The sequence below is a fragment of the Gorilla gorilla genome, chromosome 4 (genome assembly GCF_029281585.2).
Source record: "Gorilla gorilla gorilla isolate KB3781 chromosome 4, NHGRI_mGorGor1-v2.1_pri, whole genome shotgun sequence".
Taxonomy (NCBI): Eukaryota; Metazoa; Chordata; class Mammalia; order Primates; family Hominidae; genus Gorilla; species Gorilla gorilla.
Window position 1 is genome coordinate 47587228 of NC_073228.2, and position 26612 is coordinate 47613839.

Consider the following 26612-nt stretch of genomic DNA (forward strand, 5'->3'; position numbering starts at 1 on the left):
AAAAATGAAACCAAATGTTTTCAACAAAGTAATTTATTTTTTTCCTGAGACTAAATTCAGTACAGTATTTGTTTTTATAACATCCAACATGTCTTATGTTAAACTTAACCACTTTCTATGCAGTGACTGTGGTGAGATGATCTATTTTATTTGACTACCCTCAATGTAATTCATTTGGGTAGTTCTAAGGCATATCAGTGATCAAAATGTTTCTCCCTACAGTTACTCTTGCATTCTCAATCAGTTTCTTCTGCACATCATCTAAAGAAAATTTATGTGGTATGATTACACTCTTTTTTTTTTTAATACCAGAATTTCTAAAACTAAGAAAAACACTAACATTTAAAACATCAGTGTTTCTAGTCAAGGATATTTCAATTAAATTTCATCAGTACATTATAGTTTAACTCATGCTAGAAATGTTAAAACCCAAGATCTTCTGAGTCACATAATACCAACATTTCATATTAACGAATAAATTACTCAAGTTCTATACAAAGAAACTAAGTGATGAGAAACAGAAAAAGTTAAGCTTTCAATAGTTTTAAAAAAATACAGAAGCAAACTAATGAACACAACTACGCAAAATATACGCTAACCAATTGCAAGCTAAACTAGAGATTAACCTTTAAAAAAATACATTTTAGAACTTAGAAGCAAACTAATGAACACAACTACACAAAATATACACTAACCAATTGCAAGCTAAACTAGTTAGAGATTAACCTTTAAAAAAATACATTTTAGAACTTCGTGACACCCTCATAAAAGGCAGCAAACTAAGGGTATTAAAACAGTAGTCATTATTTCAGTTACTGTGCATCAAGTCTAAAAGATCCAGATAAAGGGAATGTTTTGTGATTCAATTTAAATAACTTTAAAATTGGAAACATTTAATTATTGATAATATAATTAAAATTTAAAGAATATACACAAATGATCTGAATAGGTTTTATATTCAGTAACTTGCATGGTTTTTACACTGGCACTTTTATCATTAATTTAGGAGAATCAGATGCATTTCCCTCCATATACTTAGGCATTAAGATTTCAAATTTATAAATATGGTAGTATAGTATTTTAAATATTAAGTTTTTACATGAATATTGGGTTTATCCGTATTTTCCTTTGTTTCCCAGGTATTATCCAGTTTTGTAAGGAAAACACTTTGATATCACAATCAGAACTTGTCTTGGTTACTAGGCTGTAGCCATAATTGGGTTACAGTCACTTAGATTCATTATTTGGAATTATACTTAACTAAGACAAACCTAAATGAAACTTATCTCCTAGAAGAATTTCACATTTGCATTTACCTGCATGGCAGAATGAGTTTAAGCACATTTTAGCTGTTAGGAAATATTTAATTTACTTAAACTTGTTATCTGACTACTCAGAACTCTGAGTAGTCAACTGTACCTTTGCGTTTACTTAAAACTATATCGGATTCACTTCAAATAGAAGATTTTTAAATAGAAGTTAGACTTCATTAAGGTACTGGTATTAACTTTAAATCTGAAAGAAAACATACTGAAAGTTTGACAAGTTCATTAAAAAATTTTTAGCATGTCTTGATATATTTATCAGCTTTTTATTCTTCTTTCTGCTGGCATTTCCTTAATGTTTGTTTGTTTCACCTCTCTGGTTCATTGGATTGCTACTATTTATGCTTTCATGGACTTTATCTTCACAGTTTACTGTATCTTGTAAAGGCTTTACCACATCAGCTGTACTGGCTGTTTTTGGCAAGGTCATCTGCAGTGCACACCACAGGGCAGTGCGTGTTTTCCGAGTAGCCACACACATCTCTTTAATTGCTGAAGCAAGGGCAAAAACATCTGTAAAATAAACATTCAGGGTCATTTCATATTAAATGCCATTTAAATATCTGTTAAATCTCACAAAACCCAGTGCTTTTGCTACTAAATGATCAAATGTTATTTTTGTAAAAAAAGGATAGTTATTGATTGAACCAAAGTCCTGTCCTTTATCATTAAAATATTTAAAAGTATTGATACTTTATTTCTGACTTGTACAATAGTGACTATAGTTTGAGTAGAACACAGACTGTCTTGAAACAATTATAACAGACAAAATTAATAAAATGGAAATACTTTTGGAGTAAATAATGTGGAGATTATTTACCAATTTATTCTGTAGGTAAGTGTTAATTTTAGAAATCTAATCTTTCAACCTCAGAATCTGATTTTATCAATACCTAAATTATCACACTGACTTATCACAAGAATATGCATTAATATTTGTACCTCTGTCATCTTGGCATCTAGGAACTCCTTGCCTTTGCCGATTGGAAGCATTAACAATTTCATCCTTTCTACGTGACTGTACAATGTGAATAGACTCCAAGTGTCTATCAAGAGCAGTAGAGATACTGGCATGAAGAAGAGAACTCCGAAGACGTTCCATTTTGCCTAGTAAAGTCACAACCTGAGGGAAGCATTTTAAATTTTGATAAGACATGTCCTGCCATTAACTTAAGTAAAAATAAATCTTCAGTGAAGCAGAATAGAGATGACAGCAATAATATTCATTCAATAAATCAAAGAATGCTTACTGTGTCCTGACACCATGCTGGGGGAAACAAAAATGGAAAGTGTTTTCTATCTACTTGTCTATGTTAATTCTAAAAATATGTGGTAGTTGATTACTGAAAATAAGCATCAATGAAAATGTTAAATATTCAAACATTACCATGTCATTAACTGCAAATACAAGATCTGATACTGTTTTTGACAAATAAGAGACCAGCCTGCAAACAGCATTGTTAGGAAATATTGTAATCTAATGGAAAAAGTTTTGAGCTAAAAAGAGAAGTACTTGACTGATTAATCCTGACCTCAACAAGTCTTTAATTTTTCTGGGCCTCCAATGTTCCCTTTTTAGAAATCAGAAATATTCAGATAGTAATACTGACTAGTGATAGCTTTAAGGAATCCATAATACAGAAAATACTGATTTAAATTTACATTAAAATAATACAAAATGACTCCTGTAACTGTCAAAACTGCTAAAGAAAATTAGGATGCTTCTCAATCCTCTGGATGATGAAACTTAAAAAAGGGCACAGATATATTAGGTCAGTAGGGGGAGTATGTTTCATATGCCTAACTTGTTTCAAATTCTAAACTTGGAAAGTATATGGAAAGAGAACTTTTTGAATAATTGCAATTTGAAGATCAAGTAAATACAGTAATTGTCTTTGGGAGTTAAAAGATTTAACAATTGATAGCAGAACTTGGTGTTCACTGATTGGAGAATATAGGGGGAAAAAGCTTCTCAAGAAACCAATGGCACTGGAATTAATGTTTCTCTAACCTCAAACTCGTATTAAGTTGCTTCATAATAAGTCTATTCCGTATGTTAAATATTTTCCTCTCAACTGTGTATCAGCCAGATCCTTCAGGGGAAAACAAAACACACAAAAAAAACCTCCAGGGAACTAATTATTTTTAAATAAGACAATAATTTTGAGCAAATGATAAAGAAAGAGTAAAGAAATGTGCAAATTGGGGCTGGGCACTGTAGCTCACACCTGTAATCCCAGCACTTTGGGGAGGCCGAGGCGGGCGGATCATTTGAGATCAGGAGTTCGAGACCAGCCTGACCAACATGGTGAAACCCTGTCTCTACTAAAAATAAAAAAAATTAGTCGGGTGTGGTGGTACACACCTGTAATCTCAGCTATTCAGGAGGCTGAGGCAAGAAAATCACTTGAACCCGGGAGGCAGAGGTTGCAGTGAGCCAAGATCTTGTCAGAGTGAGACTCCATCTCAAAAAAAGAGAAAAGTCTGCACAGGTGATTTTTAAATAAAGTTTAAAAAATATTTTTTTTTCAAAATTCTACAAAGCTAGCAAACTAGAAAATAGTAATTTTTTTTTTTTTTTTTTTTTTTTTTTGAGACGGAGTCTTGCTCTGTCGCCCAGGCTGGAGTGCAGTGGCGCGATCTCGGCTCACTGCAAGCTCCGTCTGCCGGGTTCACACCATTCTCCTGCCTCAGCCTCCCGAGTAGCTGGGACTACAGGCGCCTGCCACCACGCTCGGCTAATTTTTTATATTTTTAGTAGAGACCGGGTTTCACCGTGTTAGCCAGGATGGTCTTGATCTCCTGACCTTGTGATCCGCCCACCTTGGCCTCCCAAAGTGCTGGGATTACAGGCATGAACCACCCACGCCCGGCGAAAATGTAATTTTTAAATCCACTGTTAATGAAATAATGTTGCTAAGTATAGATAAAATGAATTTTTTTTTTTTTGAGACAGGGTCCCACTCTGTCCCAGGCTGGCATGCAGTGGCATCATCTCAGCTCACTGCAACCTCTGCCTCCCAGGCTCAAGTGATCCTCCCACCTAAGCCTTCCAAGTAGCTGGGACTATAGGCACATGCCACCATGCCCAGCTAATTTTTGTAAAGAAAATAAAATTATTATAACAGGCATAAACATATCCTTCTAAATTAATGTGAAGCATAAGCAAAGCTGGGAAAAGTATATCACTATCCACAGTATGTCATCCTTCATTTCCTAGAAATGTATTACTGAGATAAAGAAATTTTAATTTGGAAGTTTTTTTTTTAAATAATAAAAGATTGAAGTTTTTATTAACATCTGGCTGTACCTCATATGTTAGGCTCTGAATGTACCATGGGTAAATTCCATGGTACAGATTTACAAATTTGACCCATGTTGATTTTTCTAATTCCTAAAATGGTTTTATTCAATAAAAGAGGTAATCCGTTTTGCTGCATTTTTTTTCCCGGGAAGAATCTTTATCAAATTTTATTTGGAAAACTAAGTTTTTAAGAGAGGAAGGTCAAAAAAGGAAAAGTTTACCTACCCTAAGTTGCTTAGAAAATTCTGAAATTATAAAGAAGATAATAGGAATAATCATTAAATTACAAAATGACTTAACGAGGATTCTTTACAACATTTGACTTGAAGTCATATCCTACTTCGCCAAAACAAAAGTATTTTGTTGACTGGTGGTGGCTCACACCCAGCACTTTGGGAGGCTGAGGCAGGTGGATTGCTTGAGCTCAGGAGTTTGAGACCAACCTGTGCAACATGGCAAAACCCTGTCTCTATAAAAAATACAAAAATTAGATGTGTGTGGTAGCGTGCATCTGTAGTCCCAGCTATTTGGGGGCTTAGGCAGGAGGATCTCTTGAACCCAGAAGGTCAAGGCTACAGTGAGCATAGATCATGCCACTGCACTCTAGCCTGGGTGACAAAGTGAGACCTGCCTCAAAAAAAAAAAAATCAAAGATAGTAATTCCCTATTAAGTTACCATCTTATGTAAGCACAGCTTGCTCATCAAGCTGGAAAACAAATGTGACAAAGAAATGAGACTTTCTCCATAAATAATACTCAAAATGATTTTTGCTTTTTAAAAAATTCTTTCAGTTGAGGATTAGCTCCACTGCCAATTTGAGCTTCAAGAGGAACCATTTAAATTACGAAAATTACTTTTAAAATGATTGAGTGGGACTATTTTCCCTTTCCTTTTTCTTTTTCTTTTTTTTTTTTTTGAGACAAGATCTTGCTCTGTTCCCCAGGTTGGAATGCAATGGTGTGGTTATGGCTCACTGTAGCCCTGACCTCCCAGGCTCAAGCTATCTTCCCACCTCAGCCTCCTGAGTAGCATAAGCATGTGACACCATGTCCAGCTAATTTTTAATTTTTAGTAGAGACAGGATCTCCCTATGTTGCCCAGGATGGTCTCAAACTCCTGGGCTCAAGTGATTCTCCCACCTCCACTTCCCAAAGTGCTGGTATTACAGGTGTGAGCCACTGCACCCAGCCCCTTTCCTAAATATTATAGTTCTAGGACCAAACATGAAAAAAATATATTTCAGAGAGTTAGATGTAAATGTGATTTAAAAACCCTTCAAAGCTCTAAAACTTGATGAGAGTTTTATTTATTTATTTATTGAGATAGAGTCTTGCTCTGTCACTCAGGCTGGAGTGCAGTGGCGTGATCTTGACTCACTGCAACCTCTGCCTCCTGGGTTTAAATGATTCTCCTGCCTCAGCCTCCCGAGTAGCTGGGACTACAGGCGCATGCCACCACCCCCAGCTAATTTTTGTATTTTTAGTAGAGACGGGGTTTCACCATAATGGCCAGGCTGGTCTCGAGCTCCTGACCTCAGGTGATCTGCCTGCCTCGGCCTCCCAAAGTGGTGGGATTACAGGAGTGAGCCACCACGCCTGGCCTGAAACTTAAAAAAAAATTAACAAAAAATCCATCCACTGTTATCTATTTTTACAGCTTACTCTGGCTAGTTCTCGAAGTTCATCCACAATTAAGCGATCAACTCTAGATGGGTTGGAAGTCAGCCTTGGAACTGGAGTGTTGTTAGTACTGGATACTTTTTTTCCAGGATAATTCTTGGCAAGGGCTAATTCAGTCTGTAAAAAATTACATACTTTTTAGATGTAGAATTTTCTAAATATGATTCGACCATGAATAATAGTTTTCGTAAGCCTAATAAATAGAGTATTACCACTTTAAATGAAAATTCTGTTTTGGTATCAAAAGACAACAAATGTAAACCACAATACCACAGTATTTTTCTATCTTTTTTTTTTCAGATGGAGTCTCACTTTGTTGCCCAGGCTGGAGTGCAGTGGTGCAGTCTCGGCTCACTGCAACCTCCGTTTCCCGGGTTCAAGCGATTCTCCTGCCTCAGCCTCCCGCGTAGCTGGGATTACAGGCGCCTGCCACCACGCCTGGCTAATTTTTTGTATTTTTAGTAGAGACTGGGTTTCACCATGTTAGCCAGGCTGGTCTCCAACTCCTGACCTTGTGATCCGCCCACCTTGGCCTCCCAAAGTGCTGGGATTACAGGCGTGAGCCACCGCACCCAGCTATCGTCTTAATACAAATAAAATACCTGAGTATACCAACAGGTTAACACTAAAAAATTCAAAGAAATAAACTTGTAACCACTAAGGGAGTAAAAAATCTACTTCAGGGCAAGTCAACTTAGAATAACAATAACTTTAAAATGTCAAGCATTTTTCGTCTTCATTTATTTAAGCTTCCCATTGGCCAACCCCATCCATTTTTAGTTTTTAAGTAACCCACTTAATTCCTTACAGTAATGAACTTACAGCAAATTCTGGACATTATAGAATTCAGCTCAGAAATAAGGCAAGTTGGCCGGGTGCAGTGGCTCACACCTGTAATCCCAGCACTTGGGACATCAAGGTGGGAGGATGGCTTGAGGCCAGGGGTTTGAGACCACCGTGGGGAACATAGTGAAACCCAATGTCTACAAAAAATTAAAATTAGCCAGGCATGGTGGCATGTGCCTGTAGTACTAGCTACTCAGGAGGCTAAGGAGGAAGGATTGCTTGAGCCCAGGAGTTTGGTTACAGTAAACTATGATTCTGCCACTGTACTCCAGCCTGGGCAACAGAGCGAGACTCTGTCTCTTTAAAACAACAACAAATAAAGCAAAAAGAAATAAGGCAAGTACTCTTACACTACACTAAGGTAAACAGAATGAAGACAGGCAAAAGGAACATACTGTTATTCCTAAGTGGTTAACTTTGTGTTACCTTTTTTCTCTCTTTTTCTAATGCTCTCCATTGTTCACAGCACTCTTCTAGACGAATATGAAGTTCACTGGCTGGTCCACTACGGGTTTTAATTGGTCTTTGAAATCCAAAAGTTGGCATGAGACCAGAAAAAGAATTATCACCATACATCATATTAAAATAAGGGTACAAATGGCTTAAGTCATCATAAGAAAGTAAGTCATAGGAATCCAACAGTGGAACAACTGAATGGCCAAATGGGTGGGTGGATCTTAGGGGAAACCCATTTGAACCAAGTTGTTGAAAACCCTGATTATGCCTTAAATCTCCCATCATATAATTATTAGAAAAGCATGACACTTGTGTGCGATTCACATGGCTATTGTCTCCACCTCTCGTTCTGTGGCTATTAGAATGACCCTGTGACTCCAGTAGATCTTGGTATGTATTTTGTGATAAGCCATCTAAATGCTTTGGACCTTCCTCAGGATCATAATGTCCACTCTGGGGCTTGGCTTGAAAATTATGTTTGTTTACATTTTCAATTATCCCATACTGCTGAGCTGAATAGTTATCACAAAATCCATTTAGCTGCTTTATTTTTTTATCCGTAACCAATTTGAAGAGATTTTCTTCTCCAGGCTTTGTTAGTCCTTCTATGTGATTGACAGATTGGATTCTTTCTGCACCACTGTAACTAAAATCAAAACTAGAAAATGCTGAAGGGTTTTCTTGGCAATATTTCTGAAATAAATTGCTATTTGGGGTTAAGTTTGTGGATGATAGTTGGGGGAAATCTGAAGAATGGTTAGAACCTTTTGAAGCTGCACTTAAATGACTATTTAATTTCATCAAGTTACCTTGATTTCGATAAGGAATAGGAGTGTTATTTTTTGTTTGAACATTCATCCAAGTTGGTCTGTTTAAATTGATACCTCCTGAAGATGTTGCTGAGTTTGATAATAAATGCACTGATTTAAAATACTCAGAATGTGGGGGATCAGGTTTAGCAAACTGTTGCTTTTCTGTGACGTTAGCAAAATCATTAGCGGGACAAGCTGTGTGAGGTTTTAGTCCATATTCTGATGTTAAGCCAAAATCAGCAGCGAATACTGCTTCCTTTGCAAACTGTTTCTCTGTCAGATGTGGCGTAGTTTTTGGAAATGTGAAATTCTGCTGATTAGGGATTGTCTCCTCCATTTTTTTCTGATTCGCTGGCTTAACCTGAAATAACTTTGTGTAGGTGTCTGCTTCTACAGCTGGTGTTTCAGGTGTGCCATTGGCTAATTTTTTGCTATCTTGGACACTAAAATTTGAACATTTATTAAGCTTAGCCTTATTAGGATGAACATACTCTGGGTATCTACAATAATCTACATTTTCATTGTATCTACTAAATTGAGAAAGAAACATCTCTGCCCTTTTTTGCTGTAGTGGTGCTTCAAGACCTTTAGTACATATTCTATCTCTTCCATAAGGGTAGATATCAACTCCTGATTCTTTCATGATATCAGACAGACCAGTTTGGGGTGTAAAACAGTTTTTGATAAGTGGATATTCTTGGAATGTTGTCTTAGCTGTATCATTTGTCTGAATATTGTGACAGTTAGAATGATCACTTCGTGAGGGGTACATCCATTGTTCTTCAAGGTCTAAACCAGTAAATCCATGATAAAGTTCATCTATTTTTTGTTGTGGTGTGAGATTACTGTTACGCAGGTATTGCTTTTCCATTGCTGACACAGATTCACCACTATAAAAAGCTTGCTGAGAGATGACTGTATCTATTGGCCTTTTGGTTTCTGTTAAGAGGTCATGGTGATCTGCAAATCTGCTTGTGTTCATTGGCCAAACTGACTTTAAATTGGAGGAGCAGGTCCTAGAACAAATAAATATATTTAATTACAACTTAGGTTTTAAAGACTTTATTTCCTCAGTGGAAAAGGGAGAAAAGGTCTTCAAAAACATTTATCTTGCCCCATGTCACCATTCTCTAATCCCTTTCAACTCTGCTTTATAAGCTACCATTAGCTCCAGATAATTATCTATCACATGAAATGTGCTATATGTTATATAAATATGCATTTTAATGTCTTCACTGTACTTTCCCAAGAGACAATAACTAAGGCCTAATATGTGACTTCATGGTCTTAGATGAATTATTTATCTATAGTAAGCAGAAAATAAGTTTTTCCTTTGCTTAGGTTATTACATAAAAGCACTGTTGACCACAGTTTTTTTTAATGAAAAAAATGTGTTTTGCTTAAACTTTGTGAAATTAAAATATTTTAATTGGTTATATGTGTGCTACATACTTCCCTATTTATGAAATAGTATATTTGGGTAACATAGCTTCCACACTTCAATAAAACAATTGAAACATTACAAAATTTTCTAACACATGAATAAAATCCATATGTATTTCTGCATAGTAGTAATGAGTTTTATTCTTTGGGATCTATGTATAAAAGTTCCTTTGAATTTATATTATTTAAGCCAATCTTTAGTTCATTAACTCAAGGGAAATAGCTCTGAATTATGCAAGAATAATTTTTCAGTGAAAGTCCTTATACAAAACCTTAGACTGAACTTCCAATTATATAGCAAATACTTCAGCAAAATCAAGTCTCCTTGAAACAATATTTGAATTAAGATACCTACTGTCAGATGATCCACTATTAAGTAAAAATAAAAGTTAATAAACAGGGTAAACTAGTGTATGTTAGTTTAAAAGCCTGTTATATACTATATAGATTATATACTAACCCTTCAGCAAAATATGGCTGTGACTTATCTTGTTCTTCCAAAATGTTAGACACAAGTCCATATAAGTCTGTTTCACTGCCATAGTCATTTCTTTCTGTTTGAATCCTAAAAATAAATGAATTCGTGCTGAAATACAATATATTGATTACTCTTTCCAGACTTATCCTACCTTACCATCTTTATCTATAAAATATGTGGACTGAATCTACACCATCATTTCAAATAAAGAAGAGACTAGAACTCAAGAATATTTTCTTTTCTACATAAATATTTTTATGTGGAAATGTCTTTTCCACATAAATATTTCTCCTTCATTTCAAATCCTATATCTAACTTACAGTGTATGCTTACCTCTTATTTCTCCACAACACATGGTTTTCATTTTAGGTGACCAAGATATAAATCTCTCATCTATGATGTCACAGACATGCTTGGTATCATAGCTGCTCCTGAAAGCAAGTCTTGTCTTATTATACATTATTCCATCAACACCTGCTCAGCTTCCTCATTTGCAATTTGAAAACCATATGAACCTGATGCTCTATTCTATTTTTGTGACTCTATATTAATATTGGATAAAAAAGTGAAATGCGATATGGTCATCCTAGACACCACAGCAATTTTGCAGTTGTCGCTTAAATGTAACAGATTTGGGAGCCATCCCTAATGCTTGCAAAGCATGACTGGATGGAGTTCCTTTTATCCCAGAAATCCACCTAGTGACTGATACTGACTAAATACAAAATGTAAAAACCACAAGCACGTGGAAGATTGGTACCTTTTACCTGTTACAGTTTTTGGGTAATTTTTTCCTTGAAGTAATACAGGTTGAGTATTCCTTATCCAAAATGCTTGGGATCAGAGGTGTTTTAGATTTCAGGTTTTTTTCTTGGATTCTGGAAATATACATCATACTCCAAATATAAAATGTATATTTGTATATTTGGTTGAACGTCCCTAATCCAAAATCTGAAATGCTCCAATGAGCATTTGTTTTGAGCATCATGTCAGCACTCAAAAAGTTTTGGATTTTGGATCAGTCTGGATTTCGGATTTTCAGATTGGGATGCTCAACCTGTACGTCTATTTGTTGGTTTGTTTATTTATTTATTTATTTTTGAGATGGAGTCTCGCTCTGTTCCCCAGGCTGCAGTGCAATGGCGCGATCTCTGCTCACTGCAACCTCCACCTCCCAGGTTCAAGCGGTTCTCCTGCCTCAGCCTCCCAAGTAGCTGGGACTACAGGTGCGTGCCACCACGCCTGGCTAATTTTTTTTTGTATTTTCAGCCTGACCATGTTGGTCAGGCTGGTCTCGAACTCCTGACCTTGTGATCTGCCCACCTCAGCTTCCCAAAGTGCTGGGATTACAGGCATGAGCCACCGCTCCCGGCCCTGTACGTTGTTTTATAATAAATTGTAACTTCCTGTTTTGTCATATTTCAACATTTCATATTGTTGGGATATTTTAGAAATAAAATACCTTATATTTGCATAACACTCATATTTAATTGATCTTCATAACATTGGAAAGGTAAGCATTAGTAATCATTCGTTATTATCTGTTGAATAAATGAATAATCATTTGAGATATTAAGAAACTTGTATTTTGCAAGGGTATATGACTTGCCAAACTACTATATACTTGCTAAATAGTCTCCCTGTAAGTCCAATACCTTTTCTACTACATGTGTTATCTCATAAAAGTTCAATATAAAAGCTTTTTTGTGTAATTATATATTAGTATATATCTAAAAAATATTCAATGTAATATATACCAAACTGCTAGCAGCTGTTATTGGGTGGCGGGGGGAGAAGGTTAAGACAGACTTTCACTTTTCTTGATATATATTTCTGAAAAGTTTGAATTTTTTCACTTGATCTTAGCCAAAAGCTGAGAATAGGCTTGAATTTTTTCAATAGCATATATCAACTTTAAAAATATTTTTGTTTTTTGTAGAATTATGTATTACATAGACTTTCTAATAAAATTATTTTAGAGAATTTGCCAAGAATTTTAATTTTTTAACACTTTTCTAATAAATACAAATAACTATTTCCTGGTTAGACTAATGAGGCATCAACCTCTATAAATAGCTCCCATATATAATTAAAGATAGATGTCACTCCCTTAGGGCTCCTCTTTGCAATAGGCTCCCATAATATCCTAGTTATCGTCGTCATCATCATCATCATCATCATCATCATGAAGATTATAAAGGCAAGGATAATATTTGCCATGTTTAAATTCTGGTATCCCCCATAGAAAAGCATCTGATGTACAGGGGGCCCTTATTATTTGTGGAATTGAACAGAAAAATAATTTAAAATATCTTATGTTTGATAAAACCCTGTTTGTTGTAGAGTTGTGAAGGAAAAAAATGGAAAATTTAGAACTGGATGACAAAAACACCTAAAAGTTTTAACTCATTCATATAAGTCATCTTTAGAAAGAAGAACTTAAGATTTATGCACTAAATGTTCCCACTAATGAATTTTTTTAAGTAATAACCTAGCTGGGCAGAGGCTCATGTCTGTAATTCCAGCACTTTGGGAGGCCAAGGTGGGAGGATGGTTTGAGGCCAGGAGTTCAAGACCAGCCTAGGCAACAAAGTGAGACCTCGTTTCTTAAAAAGAAAAGGCAACAATTTTTTTTAAAGTTAGCTGACCACCGTGGTGCATACCTGTAGTCCCAGCTACTGTGGAGGCTGAGGCAGGAGTATGGTTTGAGCCCAGGAGTTCAAAGTTGTAGTGAGCCATGATCTCGCCACTGCACTCCAGACTGGGTGACAGAGCGAGACCCTGTCTCAACAAAACAAAACAAAACAAAACACCGTAAAAACTATACACAAATAACTGCCCAGTTTACACTTTCCTAAAAGTTTGAAAAACACAAAATGCCACAATAGTAAAATGATGATGTAGGGAACAGAGAGCAAATAAACCTCAGTTCCTATGTAATTAAATTTAAAAATACCTCAATTACCCTGAGAAATGAATTAATTTACCTGTTCTTTATACTGATCTGAGAATTAGAAGGTTGTTTAATGTCATCTCCATAAGTAGACCATGGTGCACAGAAAAGTGAAGAATCTACAGAACTTGAATATTCTGTTGAAGAAAATGGAGTATAGGTCTGCCTTAGGTCTACATTGTCTTCACTCTGAAAGTTTTAAGAAATGTTTATCAGACACATCAAAACTTCATTTGTTGTAGAATATGAGAAAAATAAGAAAGCGGAAATAACACAGATGTAAGAGTTGGGAGAATTACATTCAAATGCAGACTTAGTGACTTAAGCTTGCTTTATACCAGGGATTGGCAAACTTTTTCTGCAAAAGGCCAAATAGTAAATATTTTAGGCTTAGCTGGCCATTAAGGTTGCTGTCAAAACTCTTCAACTCTAATGCTGCAGCACTAAATCAACCATAGACAATAAACAAATGGGTTTGGCTGCATTGCAATAAAACTTTATTTACAAAACAGGTATCGGGCAGCTCTGGCTCCTTGTTGCTGGTCCGTGGTATAAAATACCTATAATTATTGTAGTTTTTTGTAATTTTTTGAATAGATAAGCATTATGTGGATACTAGCAATGTTATTTTTAATACATTATATATAAAATTCAGTCTTAGGGCCAGGCGCGGTGGCTCAAGCCTGTAATCCCAGCACTTTGGGAGGCCGAGGTGGGCGGATCACGAGGTCAGGAGATGAGACCATCCTGGCTAAACCCTGTCTCTACTAAAAGTACAAAAAATTAGCCAGCTGTGGTGGTGATGGGCGCCTGCAGTCCCAGCTACTTGGGAGGCTGAGGCAGGAGAATGGCATGAACCCGGGAGGCGGAGCTTGCAGTGAGCCAAGATAGCACCACTGTACTCCATCCTGGGCGACAGAGCGAGACTCTGTCTCAAAAATAAATAAATTTCAGTCTTAATGTCCCCAATCTCTGAAAAAAGTTAATGTATATTTATATGGAATTTTACACTATTCAAATAAATTTCACATATATTATCATATCCAGTAAACCTTGTGACATGAGTATTATCTCTACTTTAAAAACAAGGAAACTGAGGCTGCAAGTCACTCAGCCAATATGTAACAAATCTAAAACCAAAACTCAAGGTCTTTTTCCTCCTATTTGAGGACATTTTATACAGTATCTTTTTTTTTTTTTTTTTTTTTTTTAGACAAGAGTCTGGCTCTGTTGCCCAGACTGGAGTAGAGTGGCGAGATCTCGGCTCACTGCAACCTCTGCCTCCCGGGTTGAAGTGATTCTCCTGCATTAGCCTCCCAAGTAACTGGGATTACAGGCACCTGCCACCATGCCTGGCTAATTTTTGTATTTTCAGTAGAGAGTTTTAGGGTTTCACCATGTTGGTCAGGCTGGTCTCAAATCCTGACCTCAAGTGATCTGCCCGCCTTGGGCCTTCCGAAGTGTTGGGATTACAGGCGTGAGCCATTGCACCCAGCCTCGGTGAATGCTTCTGTAATGAACCTCAGTAAACAAAAACTTTGGGTGTTAAGTTTCTTTCTTTCTTTTTTTAAATAGAAATGGAGTCTCACTGTGTTGCCCAGGCTGGTCTTAAACTCCTGGCCTCAAGCGATCCTCCTGCCTTGGCCTCCCAAAGTGCTGGGATTGAGTCACTTTGCCGGGCCTTGGGTTTTAAGATTTTAATGATTTAAACCCTGCCTCCTTCCAAAAGGGACCATGTAGGGAAAGTGAATTTAACAAACAAAAAAAGATTAAGCTAATTTATACATTGTTTATTCTAGAAAATGCTTCCTTAAAGAAGACTGAAAGTATAAATTCAAAATTTTTAACTCTCCAGATAAGTAACTATTAAAACCTGAGATGCAATAACTATAAATACCCAGACATAAACACAATGAAAATAGTATTTTCTTATAAATACAGAAGAGATGTAATTCTGGCCGGGCGCAGTGGCTCACATCTATAATCCCAGCACTTTGGGAGGCCTAGGTGGGCGGATCACCTGAGGTCAGCAGTTTAACTCCTCATCAACATGGCGAAAGCCCGTTTCGACAAAAATACAAAAATTAGCCAGGTGTGGTGGCAGGTGCCTGCAATCGCAGCTACTCAAGAGGCTGAGGCAGGAGAGTCACTTGAACCCAGAAGGCGGAGGTTGCGGTGAGCCAAGATTCAGCTATTGCACTCCAGCCTGGGCAACAGAGGGAGACTCCATCTCAAAATAAATAAATAAATAAATAAAATAAAATAAAATAAAGAAAAAAAGGAAAAGATATAATTCTGGCTAAAAGTATTTTCTAATTGCTTTTATTCTGTTAATATTTCTAAATTTTTGTTCCTAATAGATATGATCACTGAAAAACATTTAAACTATACAACGTTATATGATACCAACAAAATGTGAACATTAAGAAATACCTTCCAATCATCCATCTTCAAGAATCTCAAAATATTTTACAACCATTTGTTTAAGTTCTGGTTATGATTCTATTTAAAACCCACACATTATAATTTTTCTGTTTATAGTTTATATTACGACTATTCTCAAGTTGAGGAAATGGAAACACAGAAGGGATTTTGCTGAGAGCTAAAACTAAAAACTACCTTTCCAGAATTTGTTGGTTAGCAGCAACTTTTACAAAGGCTTTTTATCTTTCTTTCCTAATTTTATCCTTTGAGTTCTAAAGTTATCATCATAGGCCCACTCTTATGTGTGAAGTATCCAAAGTGACATAAATAATTGTTCATCTTTTTGAAATAGTTGCTTAAACAAAAGGAACATTTTCAGATTATGTAATGTCAAATGAATAAACAGTATTGGAAATTGAAAATATTTTGGGAGTATTCTTTCAAGTACATTTTACATTTTAAAATACATTTTGAATATTACAAATAAAAATCCTTTTAAAGGACTGACTTAACTTTTGTATTCTTGGGTTAAAACAACTAAAGTAATGTGGTGGATTCAAACAATCATACTTGAAATATCTGCATCCCTTTCGTTAACAGAGGCCAGGAAATATGCAACTATTTGAGTGGGCATATTAACTGGATTAACTTTAAAATGTATCACTTATATCCTTAACATACTTAAAACAGTGAACTGAAATTAAATCCAAGTAATTTTAGTCCGGATGTAAACACTGCAGAGAGCAGTGGAACTATGGTCTGGGTTCCACTTGAGCTTTGTCATTTAGGGCACAAATCAAGCTCTCTGAGGCTCAGTTTCTCAATCTGTACAGTGGCATAATATACAAGATTCTTAGTGTGGATTAAATAAAATAATTTATTTCTAGATATTGTTATAATTCAAAGTACAACAATATCAACATTGATGTCCTGGTTAAATAATTTCAAATGAAAATTACTTACATTACCCAAGCTTTATTTCCTTTGATTAATAAATCTAAATGTCTTGGTGAGGTAAGTGGTAGCATATAATTTAAAACATTGTTAAAACCAGAAAATAAAGGAGTAAAGTGAAATTTTCACCTTTAAATTATCAAAAATATGTTTGTACCAACTTGCAATAAATGCCTGAAGGAAAAAAACATATTTTAATCTTACTAAATAATGGATTTTCTTACATTTCTGGCATTATGTTATGCTAAGGACAAGATGGAAACGAATCAATGAAAAATCTTATTCCTCAATTTGTTTTCTTTTTTCTTTTCTTTTTTTTTTTTTTTTTGAGAGGGAGTCTCACTCTGTCACCCAGGCTGGAGTGCAGTAGCATGATCTTGGCTCACTGCAACCTCCACCTCCCTGGTTTAAGATTCTCCCGCCTCAGTCTCCCAAGTAGCTGGGATTACAGGTGCCCGCCCCCACACCCGGCTGATTTTTGTATTTTTAGTAGAGATGGGGTTTCGCCATGCTGGCCAGGCTGGTCTTGAACTCCCGAACTCAGGTGATCCACCCACCTCAGCCTCCCAGAGTGCTGGGATTACAGGCACGAGCCATGGCGCCCGGCCCTTAACTTATTTTCAAAGCAAAGTATGTATTCTGCAAACACTGTATTTAAAAGATTGTAGCCGGACGCGGTGGCTCACGCCTGTAATCCCAGCACTTTGGGAGGCTGAGGCGAGCGGATCACGAGGTCAGGAGATCGAGACCATACTGGCTAACACAGTGAAACCCCATCTCTACTAAAAATACAAAAAATTAGCCGGGCGTGGTGGCGGGTGCCTGTAGTCCCAGCTACTCGGGAGGCTGAGGCAGGAGAATGGCGTGAACCTGGGAGGTGGAGCTTGCAGTGAGCAGAGATCGCGTCACTGCACTCCAGCCTGGGCGACAGAGCAAGACTCCGTCTCAAAAAAAAAAAAAAAATTGTTCCTGGGCTGGGCGCTGTGGCCTGAAATCCTAGCACTTTGGGAGGCCGAGGCGGGAGGATGGCTGGAGCCCAGAATTTCGAGACCAGCCTGGGGAACATGGCGAAACCCGGTCTCTAAAAACAATACAAAAATTAGCCGGGCATGATGGCAGGTGCCTGTAATCCCAGCTACTGGGGAGGCTGAGACGGAAGAACTGCTTGAACCAGGGAGACAGAGGTTGCAGTGATCCGAGATCGTGCCACTGCACTCCAGCCGGGGCAACAGAAGGAGACTCCGTCTCAAAAAACAAAACAAAACGGCTGGACGCGGTGCCTCATGCCTGTAATCCCAGCACTTTGGGAGGCCGAGGTGCGCGGATCACCCGAGGTTGGGAGTTCGAGACCAGCCTGACCAACATGGAGAAACCCTGTCTCTACTAAAAATACACAATTAGCCAGGCGTGGTGGCGCATGCCTGTAATCCCAGCTACTCCGGAGGCTGAGGCAGGAGAATAACTTGAGCCCGGGAGGCGGAGGTTGAGGTGAGCCGAGATCGCACCACTGCACTCCAGCCTGGGCAACAACAGCAAAACTCCATCTCAAAAACAAAAACAAAACAAAACAAAAAACAGCCGGGCGTGGTGGCGCGTGCCTCAGGAAGCTGAGGCACAAGAATCGCCTGAGCCCGGCTGGCGGAGGTTGCAGTGAGCCGAGATGGCGCCACTGCACTCCAGCCTAGGAGACAGAGCAAGACCCTGTCTCAAAAAAAAAAAAAAAAAAAAAAAAAAAAAAAAAAAAAAAAGTTGTCCCCGGTTTTCTCTTCCTTAACTGTCGAGCCATTAAACACCTATGAATCGGTGGCTCGAGTAAATCAATTTGAGAATAAATCGTCTAACAGAGGCAGAGTTTACTAAAGGACCTGCGATTTGTAGCAATCGTAGAAGGAAGCGGAGCCAGTCAACATCACGCTGCCGAAGACGTCGGTTAACCTGCTGCCGGCGTCGGCGCCGAGGTTCCAGCAGCGATTCGCACCTCCGGGGAACGCGACTTTGGGCTGCAGCACACGGGAATAGGAAATATCAGAAAGTGGTCACGAGGGTGACGCTGGAGCTGAAACGGCCCGACACCTGTTCTACCTCGGCTGTTCGGCTCAATTCCGAACCCTCTCAGAGGACACGAATTTGGGGGCCTGCGCTTCCAGCCTCGGGATTCTCACTGTCCCCTCGGGCCCCGTGAGTGCTGACCCCGAGGGGCGCCCCTCCCCGGCCACCGCCTCAGCGCGACGGCTGCTTCCCGGGAATAGCGGCGACCCCTCAGTGCCGACCGACCCCGAGGTGCGCCCCTCCCCGGCCACCGCCTCAGGGCGACGGCTGCCTCCCGGGAATCGCGGCGACCCGGGCTCCGTCCGGCCCGTCCAGTCAGCCCGCGCCGCGTCCCCCGCCCGCCCGCCCCGTCCGGCCTCCCCACCGACGACCCGCCTCTGCCGCCCCGTCTAGGGACGCGCCCCCTCCTCAGCCTCTCCTCCTTGTCGCCTCTTGCAAGTCTGGCCGCCCCCTGGACCCTGCCCTTCCTCATCCATTACCTCAAGTCCTTCCTCCCTCAGGCCTGAGGGGTGAGGGCGCGGGCAGGTGTCTCCGCGTCTCACCTCCATGGGGCCCCCCCAGCCTCTCCTGGACTAGGCACAGCTCCTGGGGTACGGGGGTGATGGGGGGGCGTCCAGGCCCGGCTCCCTCAGCCCGCACCCCGCCGTCTCCGCAGCCGCCTCCGCCGCCCGGGCGCTGCCTGGAGCCAGTGTGCGGGTAGGGGAAGGCCGAGCGGGGAGGGAGGGGCGGGGGCAGAGGCCGTTACCTGGCCTGCCTGGGGCTCGCGGCTCGGCACGCGACACGGCACAGGCGCGCCCCGCCCCGCTGTGAGGCCCGCCCCTCCCGTTTCGCACCCCGCCATTGGCCCGATGCCCATCCAATGGGCGACCACTCCAGGCTCCGTTACCCCCCAGAGACAAGGAGAGGAAGGGGCGGTTAGCGGACCACGCTCTCTCGCCGCTTCTGAGCTTTTCCCGCTCAAAGTAAATGTGTTCGGGATTGGCCCGGACTGGCAGGCACCGGCCCGATGATTTGCTGATAGGGCAGCGGAAAGGCCGGTCGTGGAAGGTTGAAAGAGCTAAAGAGCGCAGCCCTACCGGGTGGGAGAGGTGTTGGAGGCACTTGGAAGATTTGAGAAGTCGCTCAGCAACTGGCTTATCCTCCAAAACCTAGCCGTTGCGCACATTTCATTTGTCCGACATTTCATATTTGTTCCTTAGTCCCTCCCGTAGCTCTCAGAATCCGTTGGAGCTGCCCAGAGACTGATATATCTTGTACCGGTTTGGGGAGGGCGAGGAGCAACTTGTGGATTGGGTGTTGTTGGGAGACCCCTTTTTGAGGGAGAGCTGCCCTGTGTCCTAAGCCCGGGCTTTCAGTCCGGGTTAAGGCATTTAAGTGTTAATGTGACTTTTGAACAAAGTTCGCTGTGACCTTTTTGTTCGTTTTTGTTTGTCTGTGTAAAACAGGGTCTTGCTCTGTCGCCCAGGCTGGAGTGCAGTGGCGCTATCATAGCTCGTTGCAGCCTTGAACTCCCGGGTTCAAGCGACCCTCCCGCCTCAGCCTCCCGAGTAGCTGGGGCTGCAGGCACGCGGTGCCACCACTCCTGGCTAATTTTTTAATTTTTTTGTAAAGCTGAAGGGCGGGGGGGTTGGGTCTCCTTATGTTGCCCAGGCTGGTCTCAAACTCCTGGTCTCGAGCGATCCTCCTGCCTCAGCCTCCCGAGTAGTTGGGGCTACAGGCGCGTGCCACCACTCCCAGCTAATTTTTTTTTTTTTTTTTTTTTGGTGAGACGGAGTCTCACTGTCGCCAGGCTAGAGTGCGGTGGCGCAAAGACTCACTGCAACCTCCGCCTCCCGGGTTCAAGCGATTCTCCCGCCTCAGCCTCTCGAGTAGCTAGGACTACAGGCCCACGCCACCACGCCCCGCTAATTTTTGTATTTTTAGTAGAGACGGGAATTTCACCATGTTGTCCAGGATGGTCTCGATCTCTTTACCTCGTGATCCGCCCGCCTCGGCCTCCGAAAATTCTGGGATTACAGGCGTGAGCCACGGCGCCTGGCCCTAGCTAATTTTTTAATTTTTTTGTAGAGCTGGGGTTGGAGGTGGGGATGGGGGTGGGAGGTTGGATCTCCTTATGTTGCTCAGGCTGGTCTTGAACTGAACTCTTGGCCTGAAGTGATCCTCCGCCTCGGCCTCCCAAAGTGTGGGATTACAGGTGAGAGCTTACATAAACAAGCCATTCCAGGCACCCAACAAACCATTCACATAGCAGTCAGATTGGGGATGTGATGGTCTCAGAGAAATGCTAGTTTTTGTCCCCAGACACTGCTAAAAAATCAGATAGTTTAAATACAAAAGAAGTAAACACAGTAAGCACCTTTAGGCTGTTTTTATATTTAAAATCAAAACTTGAGAAATGAGCACTTAAGTGGAAGATACTGTTTTAACTCAGACACGAATGGAAGTAGGAGGATGAGTTTTATTGACCCATATTGTCCTGGTAGTTACTTCAGGTCTCTACTCAGCTTTGAGTTCAGAAAGCTCACCAAGGCTGGGCGCAGTGGCTCGTGCCTGTAATCCCAGCACTTTGGGAGGCCGAGGCAGGAGGATTGCTTGAGCCCAGGAGTTGCCCAGCCAGGGCAACATAAGGAGACTTCCTCTCTACAAAAAAATTAACAATTAGTTGGGTGTGGTGGTGTGTGCCTGTAGTCCCAGGTACTTGCACTTGGGAGGCTGAGATGGGAGGATCGCCTGAGCCAGAGAGTTGGAGGATGCAGTGAGCCATAATCACTCCATCACACTCCAGCCTGGGCAACAGAGCAAGACCCTGTTTCAAAAAAAAAAAAAAAAAAGGAAGAAAGAAAAGGAAAAAAGCTGCTGGACTCACACCTGTAATCCCAGCATTTAGGGAAGCAAAGGCAGGAGGATAGATTGAGCCCAGGAGTTTGAGATTTGCCTGGGCAATATAGTGCTCCACAAAAAGGAAAAACAAAATGTGCATGCACACACACACACACACACAAACACACACACACGCACACACACTTAAAAAAAGCTGACCAGGTGGTATGGCTCTAACAGTTACATTTCTCTGCCTCAGCCTTAAAGTTGCTGGTGTAGGGCTCATTGCATTGAGGACTACTGGCTTTTTCCCCCTCTCCTACACTCCCTAGAAGAATTTTGAAAAGCTATGAATCCCCTTATGTATTTTTATAGTAAAATATACATAAGATTTGTCGTTTTTAAGTGTTTGGTTAAGTGGCATTAAGCACATTCATAATGTTGTGTAACCATGACTGCTCTACAGTTTCAGAACTTCATTAATCACAAACAGAAACTCTGCAGCATCCCATAAATAATTATTCCCCATGCCCCCTTCTCCCAGTTCTGGCAACCACCATTCTACTTTCTATCTCTATGAATTTGACTACTCTAGGTACCATATATAAGTGGAATCATACAATATTTATCCTTTTGTGCCTGGCTTATTTTACTAAGGTAAAATAAACCTTGTCATCAAGGTTCCTTCATGTTATAGCATATACCTGAATGTCATTCCTTTTTATGGCTGACTAAGGTTCCATTGTATGGATATACCACATTTTGTTCAAGCATTCATCTGTTTATGGACACATGTGTGGTTTCCACCTTTTTTTTTTTTTTTTGAGTCAGAGTCTTGCTCTGTGCTGCAGGCTGGAGTGCAGGCGCAATCTTGGCTCACTGCAACCTCCCCCTTATCGGAGGAATCGTTCAAATGATTCTCCTGCCTCAGCTTCCCCAGGAGCTGGGATTACAGGCATGCGCCACCAAACCTGGCTAATTTTTTTTTTTTTTTTGAGACAGAGTCTTGCTCTGTCACCCAGGTTGGAGTGCAGTGGCATGATCTCAGCTCACTGCAACCTCTGCCTCCTGGGTTCAAGTGATTCTCCTGTCTCAATCTCCTGAGTAGCTGGGATTACAGGCATGAATCACCATGCTTGGCTGATTTTTGTATTTTTAGTAGAGACAGGGTTTTGCCATGTTGGCCAGGCTGGCCTCGAACTCCTGACCTCTGGTGATCCGCCTGCCTCGGCCTCCCAAAGTGGTGGGATTACAGGTTTGAGCCACCGTGCCCAGCCTAATTTTTGTATTTTTAATAGAAATGGGATCTCACCATGGTGGCCACGGTGTTCTCGACCTCTTGACCTCAAGTGATCTGCCTGCCTTGACCTCTCAAAGTGATTACAGGCATGAGTCACCGCGCGTGGCCCTCAACTTTTCACTATTGTGCATAGTACTGCTAGAAACACTGGTATACAAGTATTTGATTTATTTTTTTTCCAATTATTTTGGGTATATACCTAAGAGTGGTATTGTTGGGACATATGGTAATTGTATTCGATGTCTTGAGTAATTCCAAAATGTTTTACACTGTGGCTGCACCATTTTACATTCTCACCAACAATGCATGAGAGTTCCCATTTCTCCACATCCTCACCAACACTTGTTATTTTCTTTTTCTTTCTTTTTTTCTTTCTTTCTTTCTTTCTTTTTTTTTTTTTGAGACAGAGTCTCCCTCTGTCACCCAGCCTGGAGTAGAGTGGCACGATCTTGGTTCATTGTAACCTCTGCCTCCCAGGTTCAAGGGATTTTCGTGCCTCAGCCTCCCGAGTAGCTGGGATTACAGGCACGCACAACCACGCCTGGCTAAATTTTTGTATTTTTAGTAGAGACAGGGTTTTTCCATGTTACCCAGGCTGGTCTCGAACTCCTGAGCTCAGGCAATCTGCCTGCCTCGGCCTCTCAAAGTGCTAGGATTACAGGCGTGAGCCACTGCACCCAGCCTATTTTTCTTTTTAAAATTTCTCTCTCTATAGATATACATATAGATAGATATAAATAGATATAGAGAGATCTATCTCTGTATATCTATCTATATATATCTATCTCTATATATAGACAGGGAGATATATCTATAGATCTATATATATCTATATATCCCTGTATAGATCTATATATAGTAATCTATGGTAATCTGAAATTACTATATATATGTATTACTGTATGTGTGTGTATATATATATATATATGTATACACACACACACACACACACACACACACACACACACACAGAGAGAGATTGAGAGAGAGAGATGGGATCTTGCTCTGCTGCCCAGGGTGGACTGGTAGACCACAGTGGCATGATCATAGCTTACTGAATACTCAAACTCCTGGCTTCAAGTGATCCTCCCCACTCAGCCTCCCAAAGTGCTGGGATTACAGGCACCACACCCAGTCTCTTTTTCGTTCTTTAAAAAAAAAAAAAAAAAAAAAATATATATATATATATATATATATATATATATATATATATATATATTTTTTTTTTTTTTTTTGTAGAAACAGGGTCTTTCTGTGTTGCCCAGGCTGGTCTTGAACTTCTGGCCTCAAGCAATCCTCCCAAAGTGCTGGAATTACAGGTGTGAGACATTGCACTCAGCCTTTTTATTTTGTTTTCTTTCTTCTTCTTCTTTTTCTTCTTTTTTTTTTTTTAGAAAGCCAGTTGGATACAGTGGCATGCTCCTGTAGTCCCAGCTAGTCCGGAGCCTGTAGTGGGAGGATCCCTTAAGCCCAGGAGTTTGAGGCTGCAGTGCGCTGTGATCATGACACTGCACTCCATGCTGGAGTGCATGAGAGATGAGAGATCCCATCTCTCAAAAAAATTTTTTTTTTAAAAAAGATGGCTATCCTAGAGGATGTGAATTGGTATCTCATTGTGGTTTTGACTTACATTTCCCTAATGACTAATGATGTTGACCATCTTTTCATGTGCTTATTGGTATATCTTCTTTGGAGAAATACCTATTTAAGTTCTTGGCTCATTTTTTGAAGTCATACTGTCTTGTCAGGTATTAATATGGTTTGTCGTAGAAATAAAAATTACTGGCAAATTTAACACTCCATTGAATTCAAGTGAATACATTAACAAAGAAAACATTTTGGTTATGAACAGAGTAAGTATATAATATGTAGTTAGTTCTTTCAGTTCTTTCATTCTCTTTTGGAAGATCTCATTTTCAACGTGTGTGTTGAGGGTTGGGTGGGGTTGGTTTCCCAGTCTTACTCAGACATATATACAAACCTCAGATTAAAGTGAGAAAGAGTTAGGAATACTCAAATAATTGTTTTATGTCTTCTCTGCCTTGATCTGAACTTAAAATTTTGTGGAGGGAGAGACTGTTGACCCTCTTTCTCCATTTATTGTTTCTATACAGGGACAATGACGAAAGACATGTTTATACAATAAGATTAATTACATTTCAGTAACTTTGATCCAATTCAGAATGATGCTTCCCTCAAGTAAAAAAAACTTTTTCTTTTTCTTTTCTTTTTTTTTTTTTTTTTTTTTTTGGAGTCTCACTCTGTTGCCCAGGCTGGAGTGCAATGGTACGATCTCGGCTCACTGCAACTTCCGTCTCCCGGATTCAAGCAATTCTCGTGCCTCAGCCTTCTGAGTAGCTGGGATTACAGGCACACACCACCAGGCCCGGCTAATTTTTCTATTTTTAGTAGAGATGGGGTTTCACCATGTTGGCCAGGCTGGTCTTGAACTCCTGACCTTGTGATCCGCCTGCCTCGGCTTCCCAAGTAAAAAACTTTTTTTTCCACTTACTATTTTGGGGATATTTAAGTGAATCTGAAATTACTATTGGATTTTTTTTTTCTCTTGAAACAGAGTTTTGCTCTTGTTGCCCAGGCTGGAGTGCAATGGTGCAATCTCGGCTCACGGCAACCTCCACCTCCCAGGTTCAAGTGATTCTCCTACCTCAGCCTCCCAAGTAGCTGGGATTACAGGTGCCCACCACCACGCCCAGCTAATTTTTGTATTTTTACGGAGACATGGTTTCACCATGTTGGCCATGCTGTTTTCACCATGTTGGCCGGGCTGTTTTCGAACTCCTGACCTCAGATGATCCATCTGCCTCCCAAAATGCTGGGATTACAGACGTGAGCCACCTCACCTATTGGATTTTTAAAGAAAGCCCTACTATTGGATTTTTAAAGAAAGATATTTAAGAACATTCTTTGCTAGAACTGAGGACAATTTAAACTTATTCCATTCAAGAAAACTTAGTGCAGAATGCAGACTTTCTCTTTCAAGTATATGTAAAAGTTAACTTCTTTTTTTTTCCACCTCTGGAAGACAATGTACAATGTAGTACTCTTCAGATACACTAATGAGACCCTTTTTATACTTTAACAGGGTCGTAAACATTTCCTTTTGTAACAAAAATAAATTATGGGTTTCATTTTAAAAAGCCTATCCCCAAGAAATGTTTCGAGTGTTAATCTAAGTAAGATTTCATTATTCTCATAAGTAAAACTTTGAGTTCAAATAAAGTATTTTTTTTTTTGAAAATTGAAGGTATATGTAGGGGCTCAACCTAAATGCCAGGGAATTAACCCTCCATAGGAAGCAATCATATAATTCTAAGTCAGTATATAATTGAATTGATGTAGGATTTTTAAGTATTCTCTCAACTATATTAAATGAATTGTTTTTCCAGTTTTCTAGTGGTCCAAAATCTTAAATAGGCTGCAAATCTGCTGTGATTCAAACCGTGCAATTCCTCACAGGCATCTCTGACTTGAGGGACTAAGTTCCTGTAATTATGTGTCCTGAAATTAACTGGGTTGCCAGATAGGTTTTCTCAACCTTTAATAGCTTGTTGGAAGCCTTACAGAATGCTCTTTATTAGAAATATTTGGAACTACTTCCCCCTTTTTGGACACTCAAATTAGTGTTTTTCTAGTTCTCTGGCATAATTTGTATAGCTGCTTCCTTTGTAGAAAGTAAGCTTATGTTCTGCTTTTCCCCTTCTGGTTGGCTGGAGTGCTAGGTCGCTCTTATCTGTGCTCTAGGAAACT

The 26612-nt window shown here is 40.0% G+C and overlaps 1 protein-coding gene and 1 long non-coding RNA gene across 4 annotated transcripts in view; one reads left to right on the top strand and one right to left on the bottom strand.

The window, feature by feature from the left end:
• Positions 1-17: 17 nt before the first annotated feature.
• Positions 18-19416, bottom strand: MEIOC (meiosis specific with coiled-coil domain). The gene is made up of 8 exons (XM_004041576.5): positions 19204-19416; positions 18541-18675; positions 13332-13486; positions 10327-10431; positions 7582-9439; positions 6292-6426; positions 2268-2448; positions 18-1838 (listed from the first exon to the last, which is right to left on the bottom strand). The coding sequence occupies exons 1-8, from the start codon at positions 19270-19272 to the stop codon at positions 1618-1620; spliced, it is 2859 nt and encodes a 952-aa protein (XP_004041624.2). The 5' UTR covers positions 19273-19416; the 3' UTR covers positions 18-1617.
• LOC109026891 (uncharacterized) overlaps positions 18652-26612 on the top strand; it is a 10918-nt gene continuing 2957 nt past the window's right edge. Inside the window, exon 1 of one of the 3 annotated variants that reach the window (XR_010133803.1) lies at positions 18652-18955. This is a non-coding gene — a long non-coding RNA (uncharacterized lncRNA). Of the gene's footprint in view, positions 18956-20793; positions 20919-26612 lie in introns of those variants that run through there. The other 2 variants (XR_010133804.1, XR_008680100.1) reach the window with 2 other exon arrangements.

Bases quoted from the DNA above. Each gene is read 5' to 3' on its own strand.
- MEIOC (XM_004041576.5), bottom strand. From the start codon at position 19,272: ATGGAGGTGAGACGCGGAGACACCTGCCCGCGCCCTCACCCCTCAGGC. The intron at 6,427-7,581 runs GTAACACAAAGT...AATTTTTTACAG, and splicing joins TAGAAAAAGAGAGAAAAAAG to ACTGAATTAGCCCTTGCCAA. The intron at 2,449-6,291 runs GTAAGCTGTAAA...TGCTTCCCTCAG, and splicing joins AACTTCGAGAACTAGCCAGA to GTTGTGACTTTACTAGGCAA.